The sequence below is a fragment of the Macrosteles quadrilineatus genome, unplaced genomic scaffold (assembly GCF_028750875.1).
Source record: "Macrosteles quadrilineatus isolate MER2022 unplaced genomic scaffold, UCM_ALF_1.0 Scaffold_3__2_contigs__length_128488019, whole genome shotgun sequence".
Lineage (NCBI taxonomy): Eukaryota > Metazoa > Arthropoda > Insecta > Hemiptera > Cicadellidae > Macrosteles > Macrosteles quadrilineatus.
This window is the reverse complement of record NW_026542596.1, coordinates 69014708-69035363: the sequence shown is the minus strand read 5'-3', so window position 1 is coordinate 69035363 and position 20656 is coordinate 69014708. Positions and strand designations below refer to the sequence as shown.

At 33.5% G+C, this 20656-nt stretch overlaps 1 protein-coding gene across 1 annotated transcript in view; it reads right to left on the bottom strand.

Moving 5' to 3' along the window:
* Positions 1-18100, bottom strand: part of LOC128991151 (fatty-acid amide hydrolase 2-like) — a 33624-nt gene extending 15524 nt beyond the window's left edge. The window contains exons 1-5 of the mRNA XM_054413919.1: positions 18065-18100; positions 11632-11811; positions 10308-10421; positions 6322-6427; positions 4360-4574 (exon numbers count right to left, since the gene is read on the bottom strand). Coding sequence (XP_054269894.1) covers positions 4360-4574; positions 6322-6427; positions 10308-10421; positions 11632-11811 — 615 coding nt within the window. The 5' untranslated portion in view covers positions 18065-18100. The remainder of the gene's footprint in view (positions 1-4359; positions 4575-6321; positions 6428-10307; positions 10422-11631; positions 11812-18064) is intronic.
* Positions 18101-20656: the final 2556 nt, after the last annotated feature.

Below are 20656 nucleotides of genomic sequence, written 5' to 3'. Positions count from 1 at the left end.
AATGTTTTCAGGAGAAAATTTACGCATCTCCTTTTTAAAAGGTTGTTTCTTTTTTTGTTGTTGATTTGGAACATTAATTGACAAAATTTGACCGTCGTGATCAGATAGACATGTTATGATTCCTTCTACCACCATGTTAGACTTATCTATATTTTTAACAAAAAAATTGTCAATAGCAGTTTTTGTGTTATCTACTACCCTGGTGGGAAAATCTACCAAATAACACATAGCATTACTTATAAGAATTTCTGTCAATAATCTATAATTTCTATTATTTTTCAAAACATTAATATTTATGTCACCTCCTATTATTATTGAGTCATATTTTTTACTTATAAAATCTATCAAAATGTCTAGTCTATTTAAAAAAGTAACAGTATCAGAAGCAGGGGATCTATACAATCCTACAACTACAAATTTATAATTACTTATACTGTAACTAGCAGCACAAAATTCAAACATTTTATCTTCTAATAGTTGGTCATAAAATAATTGAGGGAAAACCACCTGCTTCCACTTAATATTAGTTTGAGAAAGAATTAGAACCCCACCTTTATTTGTATTTTGCCTGGAGTAGAAAGCATTAATTTGATAGTTTTTGATGTTTATTCGTGACATCTCATAGTTTTTAACATCGTGTTCTGTTAAAATTATTATGTGTGGACAAATTTCATCAATTGCAATTTCTAAGATATCAATTCTAGAGCTCAAATGTTGAATGTTTTGGTGGAAGACTTTAATCTTATCTATTTTATTTTTTGTTGTTGAAACTACTTTTTTAATACTAAAAAAGGCGAGGCACAAGGGTCACTAGCATGATTCAGATTGCTACATATACTTTTAGTAACATTAAAGGGTGAATTGCTTATATTACTCACAGAGCTTGATGTAAACACATTATTGCCCATATTCACATCACACACAAATTTCACTGGCGATGATTCAATCAGCTGCTGAGGGTTGAGGGGAGCCGCTGAGACAGGTGATGCAGGTGGATGTGGTTGGCTACTAGTCTGCTGTGTCAGGTCTACTGTGACAGATTGATTTTTGGATACGAGCAGCTGGTGTTGATGGGAGTTCGGAGGGTCAGCGCAGGCATCGGACATCTTCAGTGGAGGCATGGTCTTGTGATTTAAGGGAGGAAATTTTTGTTGTTGTAGAGTCAGTTCTTCTATTTTTTCTTGCAACTCTTTATTTGTGATGCCATTTTTTGACTTTTTGAAGGGCAGTCTGTCATAAATAATGATGTTAACATAGGCACCAGTTTCTTCTTGAAATTCAGTTATGTTTTTAATGAATGTCTCAGGTGATATTTTATCTCGCAGGCAACCCATGGGGGAACACGTCAAGCTCTTAAGATTTTTTCTTTTAAAATCTTCAATTAGGCTTTTAAAAGCACTGCTGTAACTGTTTTCTGTAGGTTTATTATAGTAATGGTTTTTGGTAATAAGCCCATATACAGAACTTCCATTTGTGTACTTCTGGTATGTCAAGTTTTTCGATATTTTGTTTGTTGCTTTTGGCTTCCCGAAATGTTCACCAAATATAGTTGCTACTCCGGTATACAAACAACATACAAACATTAGCATAAATAAATAAACGGTCAGCAAACTGACTCATACTTTAATATATTAGCTTGACATTAAAATTGAACATCCTAACTACTTTCACGGGCAAAAAATTCAAAACAATTACAATAGGTAACTTAAAGGGGGAAAGAGTGCTGAAAGATACCTTAATAAGTACATGCCAAATTTCATGAAAAATGGATTACAGGTGTGGATTGTATCAAATGTTATAGGTTTTTGTTAAAATCATAAAAATTGCAAAAACTGTTGAAGTAAATACAGACATCACTTTGAAAACCCCTTTTTTGGGTTTAGAAGGAATTTCCAAAACAAGTTTCCACCCAAAACTAAAAAATGTTGACGAAAACAATACTTTATTTTATCTAAATGCTATGTATTAGGAGGATAGAGTAAAGATAAAATGTTAATGAAGATAAACATTACAAATACATAACACTAGATTATCTTCGAATCTGCTTGATACAAACTTTGTATGGATTAGACGTTTCTCTGTGTATGATTCGCACATACCACTAAACACTTTGTTTTTACTACTTATTACAGTAGTTGACTCATTGAGTCGTTTAATTAAAGTTGTCGTTAATATTTTAACCAAATTGGACGAAGTTGAAGTGAGGCACTGATAGATTGCGCTTACATATAAGTTCTTCCTTATATGCAGTTCGCATATGCAGATTTTTTTACCAAGATAAACTAATAGGATGACTTATTGTAACCTTCTTACATATAACATCAACTATCTCAGTAGTAACAAAAGATAAGGAAGAAAATAGAGTTTTCATCACTCCTTAACGAAAGTAACTATTTTTGATAACATCTGACATCAATGAAAGTAGTCGTTTCCCAAGCTCTAATTTAGGGCGAGGGAAAATCGATCAGCTGATTTTCCCTCGCTCTAAATTTACTTTCCCTCGCTCTCAATTAGTTATCCATTTACTCACTACGTGCGCTAGTGTTTTGTTACGATATAATTTAATGATTTCGATCAGCTGTATGTATAGTCAAAAGTTCTTTTATTGTTTTATTTTATGGTTTAATCCAAATTTATTGAAAAAATACGTAAGTTTCCTTTAGAGTATTTTCTTTTATTTTTAGTTCTAAAATTAATCGAAAATATACGTACGTATCCTTTTAGAAGATTTTATTTTATTTTGATGCTAATCAAATTAATTGAGAAATAAATTAGTTGTAATATTACTGAGGTCTGCTATTCTGTGTTTGTGTATTTTTGCGTCGTGATGAAAAGTATCGTTCATAACTCGTACCGAAAGTTATTATCCGGCACTTGCTCCATTATTCCCGTCCTCGGCTTCGCCTCGTACGTGAAAATAGCTCTCACATACTCGGCTTCGCCTCACACGTGAAATTGGGGTTCCCTGTGTTCGGCTTCGCCTCACACAAAAACTTGAGCGCGCGCCGGAAAATGCCACTTTCGGTCCTAGTAATGAAATATACTATTTAGTCACTAGCACAATCGTAGCTGCCTCATTCATCTATGTTTTTCTTTATCAATAAAAAGAATTGCGTACCACTGGTCCATATAGATGAGATGTCTATTTTAGTACCTATACAAAAGTCAATGGTATATTGCATACTAAATTTACACATAATGTGTTTATTGTTGTCCCAATTTTTCCAAATAAGAAGGATTGTACCGGTACTGTACAAACTACTAATTTTAAGGAACAAAGCTTGTTTTGGTAAATTATTTGAAGTTTGTGAGTGTTATTTATGCTTAACCATAGACTAACCAACACAAGTAGACTTCTCATCCCATTGCAAATTTTGAAGCACGTTTTTCGTGTCTAGTTTATGTACGTGACACATGGGCGCTAGTGTCGTCGATACTTTGTTTCTATTATTTTGGGGTTAATTTCTTGAATTGTGCTTTCCTGTTTGGTTATATAACTAGGGGACTAGTTATTGTTTATGATTAGATCGTATTATTTGGTTAAACGAGGTTTTAAATGGCTGTAATAACGGGAAACAAATTGTAAACAAAACACGACCTCTACATAAACCGTACAGAACTAACAATAAAATTGTCTTCAGCTGTTCCATAAGGATGAGAAATCTACTAAGGGAGTATGTTTTATCTATGGCTTAACCCCCTAGTATTAAAATGTAAATTAAAAATCACATTTAGAATAAAAATAGAGAAAGATTCTGTCAACATATCAGTATATCTCAAATAAATAAGGTACAGTACAAACCCATCTAATGTGGTTTGTTGAATTACCCTACACCCCTACTACCCCATGTGTTGTTTATTTACTCTATTCACTAATTAATTTATTTGAGAAAGCTTTAACTAATACGACAACGATTATTTCAAATATCTCTGTGAGATGATGTCATACAACATCTAATTATTGTTTTTGTTATTGTGTTGGGGAAACAATGTAATTAGTAAAATCCGAGATTGCTCATGTTAAAGATAAAATGGAAAATTTTGCTGGAATGTTCCATTAAATGTGTTACACTGAATGCTAATAAAGTTATTTTTTAATTTACTGAATACAAATAACGGAAGTAGACTTCCTTTTGTCATTGGACGACATCTTAACTCTTATCAGGGAATTTCAAATGCAAGAACGGCAAGATCACTATTGGTGTTTAATTTTGAAGGTCTAAAGAAACAATTCTGTAAAACAGTAGAGAACAGACACCACATGTGTAGACAATCACAGGACTTGTAATGATCCTTACAAAGAATGAATCCAACCAAGAACCAAACCAAAACCAAGAACCATGAACAAATTGTTCAAACCTCTCCACCTGAGGAGCCCCCGGATGTTCTCGCAGTGTTGTAAGGGTTGTTGGTCCTCCCCGTCACAGGGTTGTACGTCTCCCAGCTCAGACACAACTCTGGCGTGTTGGATACAGCCAGAACTACGGCTCCTCTAGTCCTCAGTCTAGCCACCGCATCAGAGTCTTCTTTAGCAACTCTGGACCTGTTGGGTACACCAGCGTTGTTGCTCATACCTACACACATACGTCAGCCTCTATTAGCAAATCTCCCATATAGGGAAAACACTATTACCGTAAGTCTCATAGTAAATAACTAGTATGCGAACCAGCATGACCGCACTTCTAAAACAATAGGCAACAAAAAATAGGTAGGTTTGGTTTTTGACTCACTCGTGTTACACATTATATTTGGTACTTACGTATTAAACGGAGGCCACATTTTGTCAGCGCGCTGCGGCGGTTATGTTAGGTTGGGTTATCGTAAATTTTATGTGTGTAGGACTTTCCTCGCTTCGTTATGAATCGAACGATACCAGACGAGTTATACTTTCTATTATGATAACCCAACCTAACATAACCGCCGCAGCGCGCTGACAAAATGTGGCCTCCGTTTAATACGTAAGTACCTTATATTTTTCCTACAGTTACTATAAAGCATATAAATAATTAGTCTTTCAAACACTGTACAATACGTTTTTAGGTTAGGTTAAATCCAAACATTGAACGAAATGGGAAATGCTGCACCAGCTGATCGTAGTCGTAATATTTTTAAGTGTTTATTTTTTTCAAGCGTACACGGATTACGTGTATAATAAAAGTATGCTGTTAATTTGTGTTGTTTGGTTGGAATACTGGTGTGCGGCAAAGAAAAAACTGTGCGCCAAAGTATGGCTTTCTGTACTATAATCTGTGCAAGGAAGCCCACTTTGTCGGGTGTCTGTAGGGAAAATAATTTGTTGAAGCGTTGTTTTAAAGTATAAATGTTTGCACAGAAATTTCTAAAAAATTTTAACATGGAGAATAAGTAAATTGATGCACAGTAGCATGTTTATGAATATTTTGATCAAAATTTTCAATATTTATTTATTTTATTCCAAGCTATAAACCAATACAAATTTCACTAAAACCAAACTATATTACCTTTCATGTAGCAACAAACTTGGCTACTCGTTAAACTTATAGTGATTTAAATAGAGAATATATGTGACATATTTCAAGAAATAATTTTAGTGAAAATCCGATCAAGCAAATGGAAATTCACTTAATCTGCAGGAACACTGTAGCAAGGGTATTTATAATGTTGGTTTGTTCTGATCTCTGTTGTTAGAAATGCAGATCATCTGACAGTAAGAGGTAATTGAATTTTAAACAGCTATAAACCTCCAGCTCGGGTGCTAGTTATATGCAGTGGAAAATAAACAGTGTGAGAGGTGCTAGAATTCATGACCAGCAGAATGTAATCTGTGTAGAGAATTTAGCAACAAATTCACTTTCAGATGAAGAAATTCTTCTGAGTTCAAGTGTTATATTTGTTTACAAATACAGTACATACATAATAAGAAACTATAGCACAATGGTTAAACATGTTATCCTCCTTCTCTTTTAGTTATGTCATCAGATGATAGTAGGTGAGGTAAAAAGATCTTTTTGCAATTAGTTAACCCTCAATGAATTATTTTTTTGTTAATAGTATTTAGTGTGTTATTTTAGTGCATCATTATATTTTAGCATGCAATCTAACTTATAGCTATTCGTTAATTTTTCAGGAGATATTATAATGAAAGGCTGGTCTACACTTGCAAATTTATCGTCAGTCTTGCATAAACCCTTATTGATCTGAAACTGGCAAAAATGTCATCATGGGGATGAGATACCTAATTCACAATAGTAGATATATATGGTGAAAGGTACTAACTATGTCTGTTTCTTGTAATTGTATCTAATTCATGATGGGACAATCATAGCACTAGCACATTCATACCTTTGACTGGTATACTCTCCTTGATTGTTATAGGTACTCCCAGCAATGGCTTGTCCCTGGCTAATTCTTCCTCAGTACATAACGTCTCTGCCAACATGGCGTCAATCTGTACAAATAAAGGAATCTGTTATTACAATTTGCTTTAGAATTCCAAATCCAAATGTCCTCCTCCTCCGATTAAATCCTTAACTACGGTACTTTATCAGCTGTATTCGTTACTGGTTATGTTGGTGCTGTTTTTATCCGCATGAATTATACGAATTATACGTTTATTTCAAAGTGAGTTTGTTTAGGCCCGATTTCACCAAACTCTTAAACCGCCGTTAAACTATGCTCTAACTGCAGTTCTCTTAACTGACGAAATCGGATTTCACCACCCGCCGTTAGAGCTAGTTAAGACTAAACCGTCGTTAGATAATTAACTGCCCAATTTTGACCGGTTAACTTCTTTAATCCTTCGTTAAGGAAATATCAGATGTATTTAAGGTTAAAGTTTATATGGAAAAGCCAAATGGTAGAAGAGAATACGAAACGAATTTGCTTTAGAAAGTGGTTGGGTGATTGCGATGAAGAGTAGCCTATGTTGTTTGCCGAACTAGGTGGATAAGATAAAGGGTTAATAATTTTAATAACAAAGATGAAATTGATTTTATTATTAGATATGAACCATCAAAACGTTTAGCCTTTTTCTTTAGGAAATAGGCTATCCATTGCATTGTTTTAGGTTATCCCACAAGGTTTTTAGTTCAGGCGTAAGTTATATCTGTGATCAGCGACCGCATTGGACTGATTTTCGATCAAGAGCCGTACTCTTTTATCCCGGCTAAAAAGAGTGTCCCGGCTCTTCTACCAACATTATCAAATTTATTATTTCATTGCTCGAAAAAAAGGCTGCCTTTTCCTTCTCCCGGCTTTGGGTAACCCTAACCCAACGTTCAAACAATTGTTTTGCGTTCGGTCAGACCACAGACGTAATTAAAGCAAAATCTAAACCTATTCTGCTAGTATTTTATAGAAAATGATTATTTTGGTGTTATCTTTATTGTGTCTCGTTCTTGTAATTCTTTTGTCTCCAGTTTTTTTCACTACTTCAAATGTACCAAACTGGTTAGTGGACAAACAGAATATTGAACAACCCTAACCCTGTAAAAAGTTGGATTGATGAGTCTTGACTTGACCGCAAAACTCAACCAATTTGTTCCTCGAATAAGTTTGATCAACATTGCCTTGCCTTTATTTACTAATGTTAATTTTTTTGTATTTATTCTTGCTTTCTATTGTTATTTTGCTCAGAATCCATTGTATTCCTGTAAGCTTGCTGTCTCCAGTTTTGTTTTCACTACCTCATAGACTAGACACTGATCACTGAGCTCAGTGACACTGATCTATTTTCTAGGTTATGTTTACGTTTACTTGCTCCCGTAACAGCCCGGTATTGGTGGGCAGATTTTCCCATCCTTGTTAGTCAGTCGTGACGTCATCGTTGGTTCGATCGATTCGGGAAGTTGATGTAGTTCTAAATATCGTATATCGATATTTTGATCGTTATTCGCGTCGAATTCGTTAACATCGTGGTTATTGGTTATGGTTGTAGGTTGTTATTAATGTAGGTTAAGGTTGTTTCTCTACAATCTGAATCTATGAATATGAAGTATGATTCTGATAGTCACAGTAGAAAACCCTTTTAAACTAAAGTTATAGAACGGTCTGTAATTTAAATTTACCGCTCATACGCAAATCTAATTGTATTATCGGTAAAAAGGAGCTTATAACCAAGTTGGACTTGGCTTGTGGCCAAGTAAAAGATATAATAAACAAGAACTTAAAGCTATTGTAAAGGTTATGGCCAAAATCCGTACGCCCACAACTATGTTTTCGGTCATTTTAATTATGTAAGGGCAACTACCTAGAAAAAACTATCTTCGTAATTTTTAATGGAACATAATTTCGGGGATCTTTAACAAGATTATTGGACTTTATTTTACTGATTTTCATTCAACAATGTTGGACTTATCAAGTTGGTTATTTCAAATGCTTAATTTAGACGTAGGCCAAAAATAACATAACAGGCATAGCCTAATTGAACACCAAGAATCAGAATCAGAATGTTTTTATTGTCCTTCAGCATTACAATCATGCAATAGGCAAAGTCAAGGTTTGATACAAGAGGCTATGTAGCCTACTTTGCAAGTCCTAGGTCCTATTATTTTGGTAATAATCCTCTTTATAATTCAAAGGCATGGCATCAAAATAGCAATGAAGATCCAACCTCTAATCATCTACACGGTTTAGACCTGGCCTATAAACTTTAAAGCAGTGTTAAAGACTTCTGAAGCCCAGCTAACTTAAAGCTTCCAAATCTATTAACATAGACCTATTGGAATCTATATCCCATTCCCAATATGGCCAGCCTATGGGTATTCAGAATTCACAAAGGTCACAAAATTAGTTCAAGGTTTAGGATCAATTCTTGCTTGCATGTGTATCTCTCCGCAGTCCACTTTTATAAGTTGCTAAGTATCTAACTTAACCTAACCAAGATTCGAGAAAGAATATGGAAGCGTTTCGTTTCAGCGATTCTGTAAAGTTGTAAATTAGGGGTATTCGATATCGACTATTGACTTGTGGAGCTATGCGATACCAGTACGATAGTTGCATCGCATCAACGATGACGTCACGACTGACTAACAAGGATGGGAAAATCTGCCCACCCCCGGTATTATGACAGTTCACTGCCACCGCCACCTGGATTTTACTCTAAACTCTCGTTTATAAAACCAGCGTTAGTTTTGACGCGTTTTCGTTGGTGAAACCAGATTTCCTTAACTGTGGTTTAAATCATCGGTTAGTTTTAACCGAAGTTTAACTAAACCATCGTTAGAGAGAATTTGGTGAAATCGGGCCTTAGTTTGTGATGATTGAAAATCTGGTGATAAAACGATGACTGAATGTTGAAATAACAAATATGTTCAATAAACCAATAAACCCAAAGTAAAATTATCAACCAGAAGTATTGCATGAACATTTTGGGAGGTATGGAATGGTGGATGTAAGATTTAAACTCCCTTTTACAATGTTAGCGAATTTCCCTATAGGGAAGTAGCTATTACCGTAGGTGGCACGGTAAGACCTAGACCTGGGACCGATTTACTTTTTCATTTTTATGTCCCCAGAGGCCAAAAACACCATTCGTTCAAATTTTTATATATGTATATATATATATATATATAAGTCTATATATATATATATATACATATATAAAAATTTGAACATCAACTCTCCACCTGAGATTTATATGAGTTATTGCTATTTATATATATATATATATATATATATATACGTCCGTGAACGCGATAACTTGAGTAATTTTTGTCCGATTTTGATGAAATTTGGTTTAAAGGTGTAAAGCGGGATAAACTTGAATGAGTTCGCGAACCAGCATGATCGGACCATGGGAACGGGGCTTTACGGGGGGTTTTATGGGGTAAAAATTGGTTTTTCTCACTTTTGACCCTCAAAACACAAAATTTCCCGATTTCTCTTTAAACCTTTTTAAAGAGCTTAAAAAAACAAATAATATAGTATATAAAAGTATTTTTGTTCAATTATTAGTAACGGAGAAAATTAAAAAAATAGTAAATTTAAAATTCCCATGTTATTCTTATGGAGAATATTGTCAAATGTTGTAGTTTGCTTGTTTATGGATATATTTTGATCAAACTTGGCAAATTTATCTATTTTGTACTAAGCTATCAATATTTTACTCAAAAACACACTTTATTAGTTTCCTTGTAGCAGAAAAACCTAGGTACTCGTTAAACCTAATGTTATTAAAATATATTTAACTGAAAATCAATTCAGACAAATAGAAATTCGCTTAGTCGGCAGGATTGCTGCGGCGGGGGTATTCTTGTTTATAGAATTATTATTGTTTAGTTTACTGATAGCTACCGGTACCTAAGTTAAGTGACTATTATATATTGTACCTTCTTAGCCTCCTCCAATGCCTGGTCAAACCTAGACTGCACCACTGCATTGATGATGGGGTTCACCTCCTTTATTCTGGTTACATATGCTTGTATTATATCTTGGCAATGGACCTGAAACAATATATCATACAGCAATGTAACAATATAACATGCATAAACTTCATACTTTGATGTTTTCTTGGTTATAAGCTTACTTCATGCAAGCTAAACTTATGCCTTAAGAAACTTATGTGAGAAGGCGACCCATACCTGAAGATTCCAAAGTATTTTCATATTTTGGGACATATATGGATATTTCTTTCCATTCTTTTTTATGAAAATTGTAGTTTTGGAAACTATCACGCTGCAGTTCAGCTGACAACTAAACAACTAGGTGTTTTTTATAAAATGCAACCAAAATAAATTACAAATATAGAGGAGTCGCTGTTAGAGACAAACAAGCTCACAGGTTGGCAATCCTGCTCTATTTACTTCATTGCCGATCAGCTGATTAGCAGTGTTGTATTGTTGTCTGTACGTTACTTGGAATTTATTGTAAATAACCCACAATATTACATTTTCGCAAGCTCAAAGCTTATATAATTGTATAGAAGAACACATTGAAGATCAATTGTTTTGTCCCGCTTGCTCCTACTTTGCAATGCAACTTAAAATTTACATTGTTTAAATAAAATAAATTTAAATAAATTTTATTTAAATAAATAATTCTTTTTATTTCTGAAGCCATCCTTGCCTTGCCATTACATGTCTTGCTCAACTCGACTTGAAACTTGTGGAAATATTGTACAATATGGTACAGTTTGTAATAAATCAAGAAAGGTTTGCAATTCAGTTTCCAGGTGAGACTCCAGTACCTAGTGAATCAAAAAGCCTACAGAATATGATAAATTTAAAGATAAATTAATACAGCACAATACTTACTTTTTCCCCAGAAGTCTTTTAAAGTGGGTTTTGTAAAAAAAACCATGCTGATTCTTATTCATAAAAATTCCAAATAATTCTAAATCGTGTAGATATCAATTAATGTAACAATCCTTATCAGGTAATGAAGTAAAATAATCAGGGGTGCCAAGTTATCAGCTTACTATGTCCCTAAACAGTCACTCTCTGTATTTGTAATTTATGGGTTGTGTTTGGAAAAAATCACCTTGTTTTCAAGATGCCTGAAAGTTAAAAATCTTTTCACAAAACTTGAATGGGTTTGGACCGCTTTCCCTTAAAAGTGTTTGAATTCATTGCAAAAATGCCACTGGCGTAGATACGAGAGGGAAAAAAACATACCATGCCTCGTCGATATCCACTTAAGCTTTTCAATCTTTACCTTTCTACTCCTGACCATCCGGGCGAGATCGGACGCACTGTAGAGCAACAACTGGCTGGAGACTGGAGGTAGCGGATTTCTTCGGTGAAATATACACAAGATGTGAGACAACGTCCAGAACACGGCGACAACAGGACGAATGGCTAACCACACCAGCCATTGCTGCCATGGAGCCCACATCTGTAACAATATTTATTTTTTTATAAATAACAACTCTATTATTATTTTTTATTTTTTTTAAAAAGTTCCTTGAGCAGTAGCATTGTTGTCTGACTAAAACAGCTTCCACACCGGAGTAGTTACAATACATGTTCACAAAAGTGCATATACATATGAAGAATCCTGGTAAGTACTCACTATTTTGCTTAAATCATTTGCGATTATTTTCAACAGCTTTTTACTGATTTTTCCCAAGTTGGAAATCTTCTTTGATATTCAATATATGTCATTCAATTGGAAAGACGTTTATAGTTACTGTAAAACATATAGAACATACAATTACTGTAAAACTGTATTTTCTGTTACATTAAAAAAAAAAACAATCAAATTTTTCTAAAGGCAAAGAATGAGAGATCTTTTTCCTAAAATTCTAAAAATATTTATTAAACAAAATGTTCTGTTAAATCAATTAAAATTGGTACTGTGTAGTTCAAACACACAAACTAAAAAAATCAAGTGTAACAAAAACAACGTTTTTAATGTTTGAGAGACTGTATTGTCAAGTGAATGAATATATATTCAATTTGTATGTGTTAATAGACAGAATCGAGATGGCAGGATTGATATACTTATACTTTCTCTTATGAGGTAGACTGCAGACAAAATTCACCACTTTGGATTTTAGGCAAGTAAATAAACAAACGAGTTATCAAGGCTTAAAGATAGCAAATTTAGAATCCATTAATCTACCAGGCCTACTGATAAAGCTAATCTTGAGAATGGGAAAATATTTTGCACTGAAATGGTGAATGGTGAGAGACATGTGAAAACTATCTTGATTAGGAGGATGTTTTCTCTGATTGCAATAAATTTACAAGGGATTTTGGAATCCTGCAGACAAAGGATACTATAACCACAAGGCTGTCTTAGCCTTATAGGAAAAATTATATGCTGATAGAATTTGGTATGTAATGTAAAGATCAAAGTCATTGTTATCTAGTGACTGGTTACAGTTCAGGACTTTTGTTATGAAGGTCCTTAGGTTCACATCTTGCCAATTACCATGAATGAAGATTATGAAATTAATGAAGATTAGTAAATGGATTAAAGAAATATTAGTTAATATCTATACTGGGTACTCTTTCTTTCTACTCTGAATTATTGTTATTAAATTACTTTCTTGATTGTAAAAATTGCTTTACTGTGAGAAATAATAATTAATGTAAATTATCAATATTATCTAATATTTAATATGTAAAATTAAAATAAACTATATCGGCAATCTGACACATACTTTCTCCCATTAGCTTGCCATCAAACCGAAGGTAAACAGTGAAAAAATGAAATTTATTAGGAAAAATCACAATAGTTGCATTAAATTTGTAATCATAATCTTTACAGCCATGGGGTTTTTTCTCAAAACTCAAACATTATGAGGAAAACAATACTTTCTAGAAGTACAATGTATTGGTGTATTAACTTAGTTTTCCTATTTAATGCCCAAAGAATCGGTGTACCGAATTTCAGCCTCCTAGGTAAGTGGGAAGTGGGAGAATTAGTGATGAGTGAGTGAGTGAGTGAGTCAGTCAGTCAGTGAGGGCTTTGCCTTTTATATATTTAGATTAGTTACCTCGAGTTATCGTGCTAACGGACAAATATATACCTATTTACACTAATTAATATGAATTTGTTAATATAAATTTGAACAGATGGTGTTTTTTGCCTTTAGGGACCTCAAAAGGAAAAAGTAAATCGGTCCCAGGTTCAGGTCTTACCATGAGTACTACGGTAATAGCTTATTCCCTAATTGAGAAATTCGCTAAAAGGTGCAAGTAATTACTCATCATTGTTTGAAATCACATTTTAGTAGTAGGCTACTTAAATGTTTATTAATATATATAAAACTAAAGTTTGACAGCAAGGTTGTAACAGAATGTTCAAAACACTCTTATCTTGAAAAATCAAATGTCAAATGTGTTATTTTTACAATAAAACGGTTGGTAAGCTGTGTTTGTGACAAGGTTTAGAGATCCAGTTCCATGATTATGTTGATTTCTCAATATAGAATTTTCAATAGCTATTTAATAGCAAATAATCTTATACAATCATCGTAAATAACATAACCATCTTGTCCATCAAATTCCACAGTAAATATCATCTTCTTCACCACTTACGCCAAGTTTCTATCCCTAGGGCTGTATTGGGTGATTATTGTTTTGTTTTTGCATTTTCTTTTACACTTCCTTACAAACTCATCTTTCCTTGCTTCCTTATTGTTATTCTGTCAAATTAACTACTGCTTCCTGTTGAGTTTGAAAAATAATCTGACAAAATAAATTATTAGAAGTGCAGAACACATGTTTAAAGTGTGAGTGGTAGGTTGAGCTATGATGGTCCAGTTTCACTGGAAGTTTGCCATGGAGTAGTGTTAAATGTTTAACAGAGTAGGTAACTTACCAAAAAAAAACTAAACATAAAAACACAACACTATATGCATTATGCAAGCATTACGATACTTCTCTTGACATTTTTAAATCCATACCCTACAATATTTTTTTCAATATGTATCATGTGAATATGGACAGTATTTTGTACATAATAAAAACACAAATGTCATGTTGTTTTGCCAGTTATTTGATTGTTTACTCTCGTTGTGGGATAATCCTAATGATTCATGATTCATCCAACTTATTTTGAGTCTTAAAATTCCCAAATAAAATGACCAGTTCTAATATGTTTATGGCAAATGTTTTTAGTGTAAATATTTTGACTTCATTTTATGAGTGTCGCTCAAAGTTGAGTATAAAGTCAATGGTTGAGTATACTGTAATACCTTTACCAGTATTAAGTTATCTGGTATATAAAAAAAAACAGTACTGCCAATCATGTATATAAAATACCCCCGCCGCAGCAAACCTGCAGACTTAGCGAATTTCCATCTGCCTGATTAGATTTAAACTAAATTGTCTCCTTAAAAATATCACATTTATTCCCTATTTAAACAGAATTAGTTTAATGAGTACTTAGGTTTGCTTGAAAAATTTTTTAATGTAAAATATTAAAAGGTACTATGGTTTAGTAAGAAATTAATGTATTTTCCAAATTTGATCAAAATATGTTCATAAACAAGCAAACTACAACAGTTGACTTATTCTCCATAAGAATAACATGGGAATTTTAAAATTACAATTTTTTTGAATTTTCTCCGTAACAATTAGGCGCATAATAACGCTTCAATATACTAAATTATTAGTTTTTTTAAGCTCTACAAAATGGTTTAAAAAGAAATTGTGAAATTTTGTGTTTTTAGGGTCAAAAATGGGAAAAACCTATTTTTACCCTATAAAACCCCCCATAAAACCCCCCATAAACCCCCGTTCCCATAGTCCGATCATGCTGGTTCGCGAACTCATTCAAGTTTATCCTGCCTTACACCGTCAAACCAAATTTTATCAAAATCAGACAAAAATTACTCAAGTTATCGTGGACATATCTATCTATCTATACTTCTATCTATACTATTATAAAGAAGAGGTGGTGTCTGTGTGTGTGTTTGTATGAGCTAATCTCAAAAACTACTGGTCGGATCGGGCTGAAATTTGGCATGATGATAGCTCACATTCCTGATTAACATATAGGCATATTTTTATCCCAAAAAATCCTTCGGGGCTCCGCCCCAGTGGCTCTGGAGTTTCCCATGTTAACCTTATGAGAAATGGAATTAATGAATCTTAACAGCTGTTTCAATTAAACAAGTTGGTTATGTTCTATGATGTTCAATAGCATTAAAAGTTACAAGGATTACCAACAGGGTGCAGCACTAGCACTATTATTTCTTTTACATTTATGACAACAGCAAAAGGTGAGTGAGCGTAGCGAACGAACTTCAACCTGGAGGCGAGTGAGCGTAGCGAACGAGCTAACCTGAAGGCAAGTGAGCGTAGCGAACGAGCTAACCTGAAGGAAAGTGAGCGCAGCGAACGAGCTCCAACCTAAAGGTGAGTGAGCGTAGCGAACGAACTTCAAAAAGAACCGAAATTTCTTAAACCATGTCCTCACTCATAACTGCTATAAGCATTTGATACTTATATGCCAACCCCGTACGAAGGACGGGTACTCTGCTAGTATATATATATATCTATACTATTATAAAAAAGAGGTGGTTGCTGTATGTGTGTATGGGAAAAGTAAACTCGAAAAATACTGGTCGGATTGGGCTGAAATTTGGCATGATGATAGCTCACATTCCCGATTAACATATAGGCATATTCTTATTTCAAAAATCCTTTCGGGCTCCGCCCCAGTGGCTCTGGAGTTTCCCATGTTAACCTTATGAGAAATGGAATTATTGAATCTTAACAGCTGTTTCAATTAAACAAGTTGGTTCTGTTCTATGATGTTCAATAGCATTAAAGTTACAAGGATTACCAACAGGGTGCAGCACTATTATTTCTTTTACATTTATGACAACAGCTAATTTGCAACCAAAAGGTGAGTGAGCGTAGCGAACGAACTTCAACCTGGAGGCGAGTTAGCGTAGCGAACGAGCTCCAACCTAAAGGTGAGTGAGCGTAGCGAACAAACTTCAACCAGGACGTGATTGAGCCATGCGAACGAGATAATCTTGAAAATTAAGAAGTTAAACGGGACAAAGCCCGCGGGTTACAGCTAGTATCTATATATAGATATATAAAAATTTGAACGAATGGTGTTTTTGGCCTCTGGGGACATCAAAATGAAAAAGTAAATCGGTCCCGGGCTTAGGTCTTACCATGAGACCTACGGTAATAGCTACTTCCCTATAGGGAAATTCGCTAAAACAAATCAAATCATGTTTATTAGCACATAACACACAGAGCTTATAGCTAAATGTACAGCTGCTTTGTCATTATTGTTATAATATTATCAAATGTCTTCTCTTAAAATTAAATAACGGTCTTAAAAAGAATTTTATTGGCCTTAGAGGTAATAAAAATAATTGTATACATTTAAGAAACTTATCATTGCATAGACTAACTGAAAAGAAAGATAATGTCAAACTTAAAACTAAATAACAGAATTTATAGAATTCAATAAAAAAAACATTTGTAAAACATTAAAAAATGTACAAATATTTTATCTTAGTCAATAACAAAAGTCTTCATTAACATTTTATATCAAAACTATACAAATTAGATCACTTTACCAATGAGAAGTGATACTTAATCCACGTTTATGACATACCAACTAAACTAATACCTACCTCAGCTTAGATTGAAGAGAAAATATATACAGAGTGTCCCACAAAGATATTTAAACGTTTGACCGTTTATGAACCAAAAAATGTATAACTTTACAAAATTTATTAAGTAGGTATTTCAAAAATTTTGTTTAAATTTCCACTTCATAAAATTTATAGGAATAAATTGATGGTGGAATATTGCAAATTATACACCGAAGTTAAAGTCGTGGTGTTGCCAACAGAGCTTTTATTCCTTGGACGATTACTTTAATGCTCAGTTAATTTTTAATATTTTTATGCCGCCTGACACTCAAGTTAATTATTAGTTAATTAATTATTATATGTTGAAGTATTTTTTTTATCTGTAAGTTTTATGATATTTGTATCATTATTGAAGCGACCTATGCAGACATGGTCAACGGTCAAGAGGATGGTAATTATGATATGCAATATGCGATATGCAATATGTTGTTTACCGGCAAATCAGGTAATTTGTTTAGTGTAGTTTTGATACTTGTACAAGTAAATGAGTAAAAATTATTGCTTGAGCAATAAAAGTATTATTAATTTTGTAAAGTTTCAAAACTGTTGTTGTTGCATAAACACTGTCTCATGAGGCACATGGAATGTTGAAAAAGTTAAATGTAAATCTTGTGTATTCCTATAGGACAGCATTTTTGAAATTCTGCAAAAATATCACTTAACCCATTGACAACATAATTATCAAACTCTGAGTAAGGGTTATGGGGAAAAAATTCAATTATACTTTTCAGTACTTTGATGATTATTGAAAATACCAGCAAAATACCAGTCATCTAATTCATGATCTAATCAAGCAACATTAGTGATACTAATGTGTATAGTAGGCCTAGTGACTACTTAGTTAGTGATACTAAATCCTATTTTCCCCAATCCTTACTTCAACTTTTGCTTGTATAAATAAACTACCACAAAATTCGAAAACCACCCAAGATTACAGGGATGCAAACGTAACGCCAAATAATTCATAAACAATGTGAAAGTAGCAATGAACTTGAGGCGAATGCTTCTTACCTTGTGAGATGTTCTACTTCCGAGCTCAACAGTGAACAGCTCACACGGAGAAACTGAGAAACTGACAAGAGAGGGAAAAAGAGAGAGAGGATGAGGGAGAAAGAGGGGAGACACTTCAGTGTCAATGTCAGTGTCTAGCCTTGCCCTAGACCTAGACTAGACAAATACACAAGCGGATAAAGTAACCAGAGAATAATTCATAACAGACTACTTGTTATCTAATCAGAATAATAAAGTGTATGTTACCAGCAAAGTATAAGATCCAGGCATTTTATAGAAAGATTAGACATTCTACAGTGTCTAGATCTTTTAGGCATAGTATGAAATAGTACTATAATGTCAATATCGTTTCATACAAGACCAGGGTTTGGCCCGTTCACTTACAAAAAACCGTTTAAAATTCCACAGGTGAAGATACACACAAAGTATACACTTTGACTAGGTATTGTATATGATGCCTGTCATTCAGAATGCCCACAGTTGTGTAGGACAAAGTAATATGGGATTGTCCTAAAAACTTGTGCTTTACAACTGAAATATAGTCATTCCATTACTAGGCAAAGTATGTAAAGGACTTTATTTTTTTACTTTTTGTCGGACGGATTTTTTAGGCAATATAGAGCCCGTAATTATTTTTAAACTTTAGTTCATAATAATTTTCAAATTAATAATGTTTATACAATTATTGTTTAAACAGTTTTTAAGTGTTAAGTGGATTTTTTTCAATTAACTACAGTTTAGTAAGCACGATCACTACATAATAAAATGTTTGTTATGTAGCGTTGCATTGTAATAGAAATAAGTATAACCAGTTAAAATGTATAAAATCCGCTAAACGTATTGTAAACCCTCTAAAACACATTCGCTTTTAGTACAAATTCCTTTCAAATCAACTTGAGTGTATTTAGTTTTCATTCGTACGTAAACTCGACTTTAATTTACGTAAATGGGCCACATTGTGATTAGACTTGCTCTTCATTATGTATTGCTCATTGTACATGACACATTGCTCTTCATCATGTGCTAAGACTTGTTCAGTTCAAGTTTTACCATACGAGGGACATGGAACAGTTTTTTTTCCAACAGTCACCCGACAAAGTAAACTCCTTGTACAGAAAGCCTTACTTTGGCGCACAGTTTTTACTTTTGCGCACACCAGTAGACCTACTCCAACCAAACAGCACAAAACAGCGTGCTTTTACTATGCACGTAATCCGTGTATGCTTGAAAATACTTAAAAGATTACGACTACGATCAGCTGGTGCAGCGTTTCCCATTTCGTTCAATTAATGTTTGGATTTAACCTAACCTTAAAACTTGTCATGTACAGTGTTTGGGAGACTATTATATGATTTATAGTAACTGTAAGAAAAATATAATGTGTAACACAAGTGCAAACTGCCTTTGCTGCATACGTGAGAAATGTTTACACACGAGCCGTCGCCCACTAGTAACTACAAACAACACAAATAACTATTTCAGGACGAAGTATCCTAAACAGTGATCATAAATTAAAAAAAGTCAAAAGATGAATTAGGCTTATGGATTTGTGTACTGATGGAAAATATATCAGTTTGCCTTTGGATAATACAACATACATTGGAAGTTTTTTATGGTATAATTCACTTAACTGATTTTATTACAACATTTGTTGTGAATTCTTAGCTTTTCTTTGAGACCTGCATTTCTAAGTTTTGAATTAGTCAAAACACTCAAACCGACGTTTTAATTGCGACTTGAAATCAGTGAACTGAAGAAGAAAATTGCCGAACGAAATTGAAAATAATTCCAAAAACTCATATATTTCACAATTCTAAAACATACAAGAGAGTAGGGAGTAGACACTGTAGTTCATACAATACAAACAGGTAGTATTGTGAGTATTGTGATAACCTACATGTAATACGTGCATGTCTTTAATGGATCTGTTCTAAGAATTGTATATGAATAAAAAGTGAAATTATGGTCTCTTGTTTGCCGGAGTAAACAAGTAATGTTTTTTCCTCTTAATGTCTACAAAAATTTAAAATTGAAATTGCGGAATGTTCGACATCAAGGTCAACTTGTGTAGTAATGTTCAAGGACAGATGTAGAGATCGGAAAATAGTCATTTACGCAAAACATAATTGTCAGTGTTCTTGTTTTTATCAGGTTGGCGAAGTGGAAAAAACTGTAAAACTATCTGTATGATACCAAAATGTCAGCCTTTTGATACTTAAAGTTTTGACTATTGATACACAACTTCAGTATCCAAAGTCATTAATTTTAAATGTATGATTTGTATCACCGATTTAATTATAAAATATTGTGTTGTTTATATACGTTTTCGATCCTATTTATTCCATTTAAAACGTCACTTAGTTAATATGATACTACTCGTACATTAAAACAACAAGGATAGGTAAGGAGATTATCTATATTCATTTTATGCTCTCCTTCAAAAGTATAGTTGTAGATTCGTCGTCCATTTATACATTTAAACGCACGGTTTGTTTATGATATGCAACGTTTGGGTTCGTTTCTCATTGTTTCTCGTTATTTTATAGATTTTTAATTACTATGACCGATACATGCAAACTAATGTCACAGAAT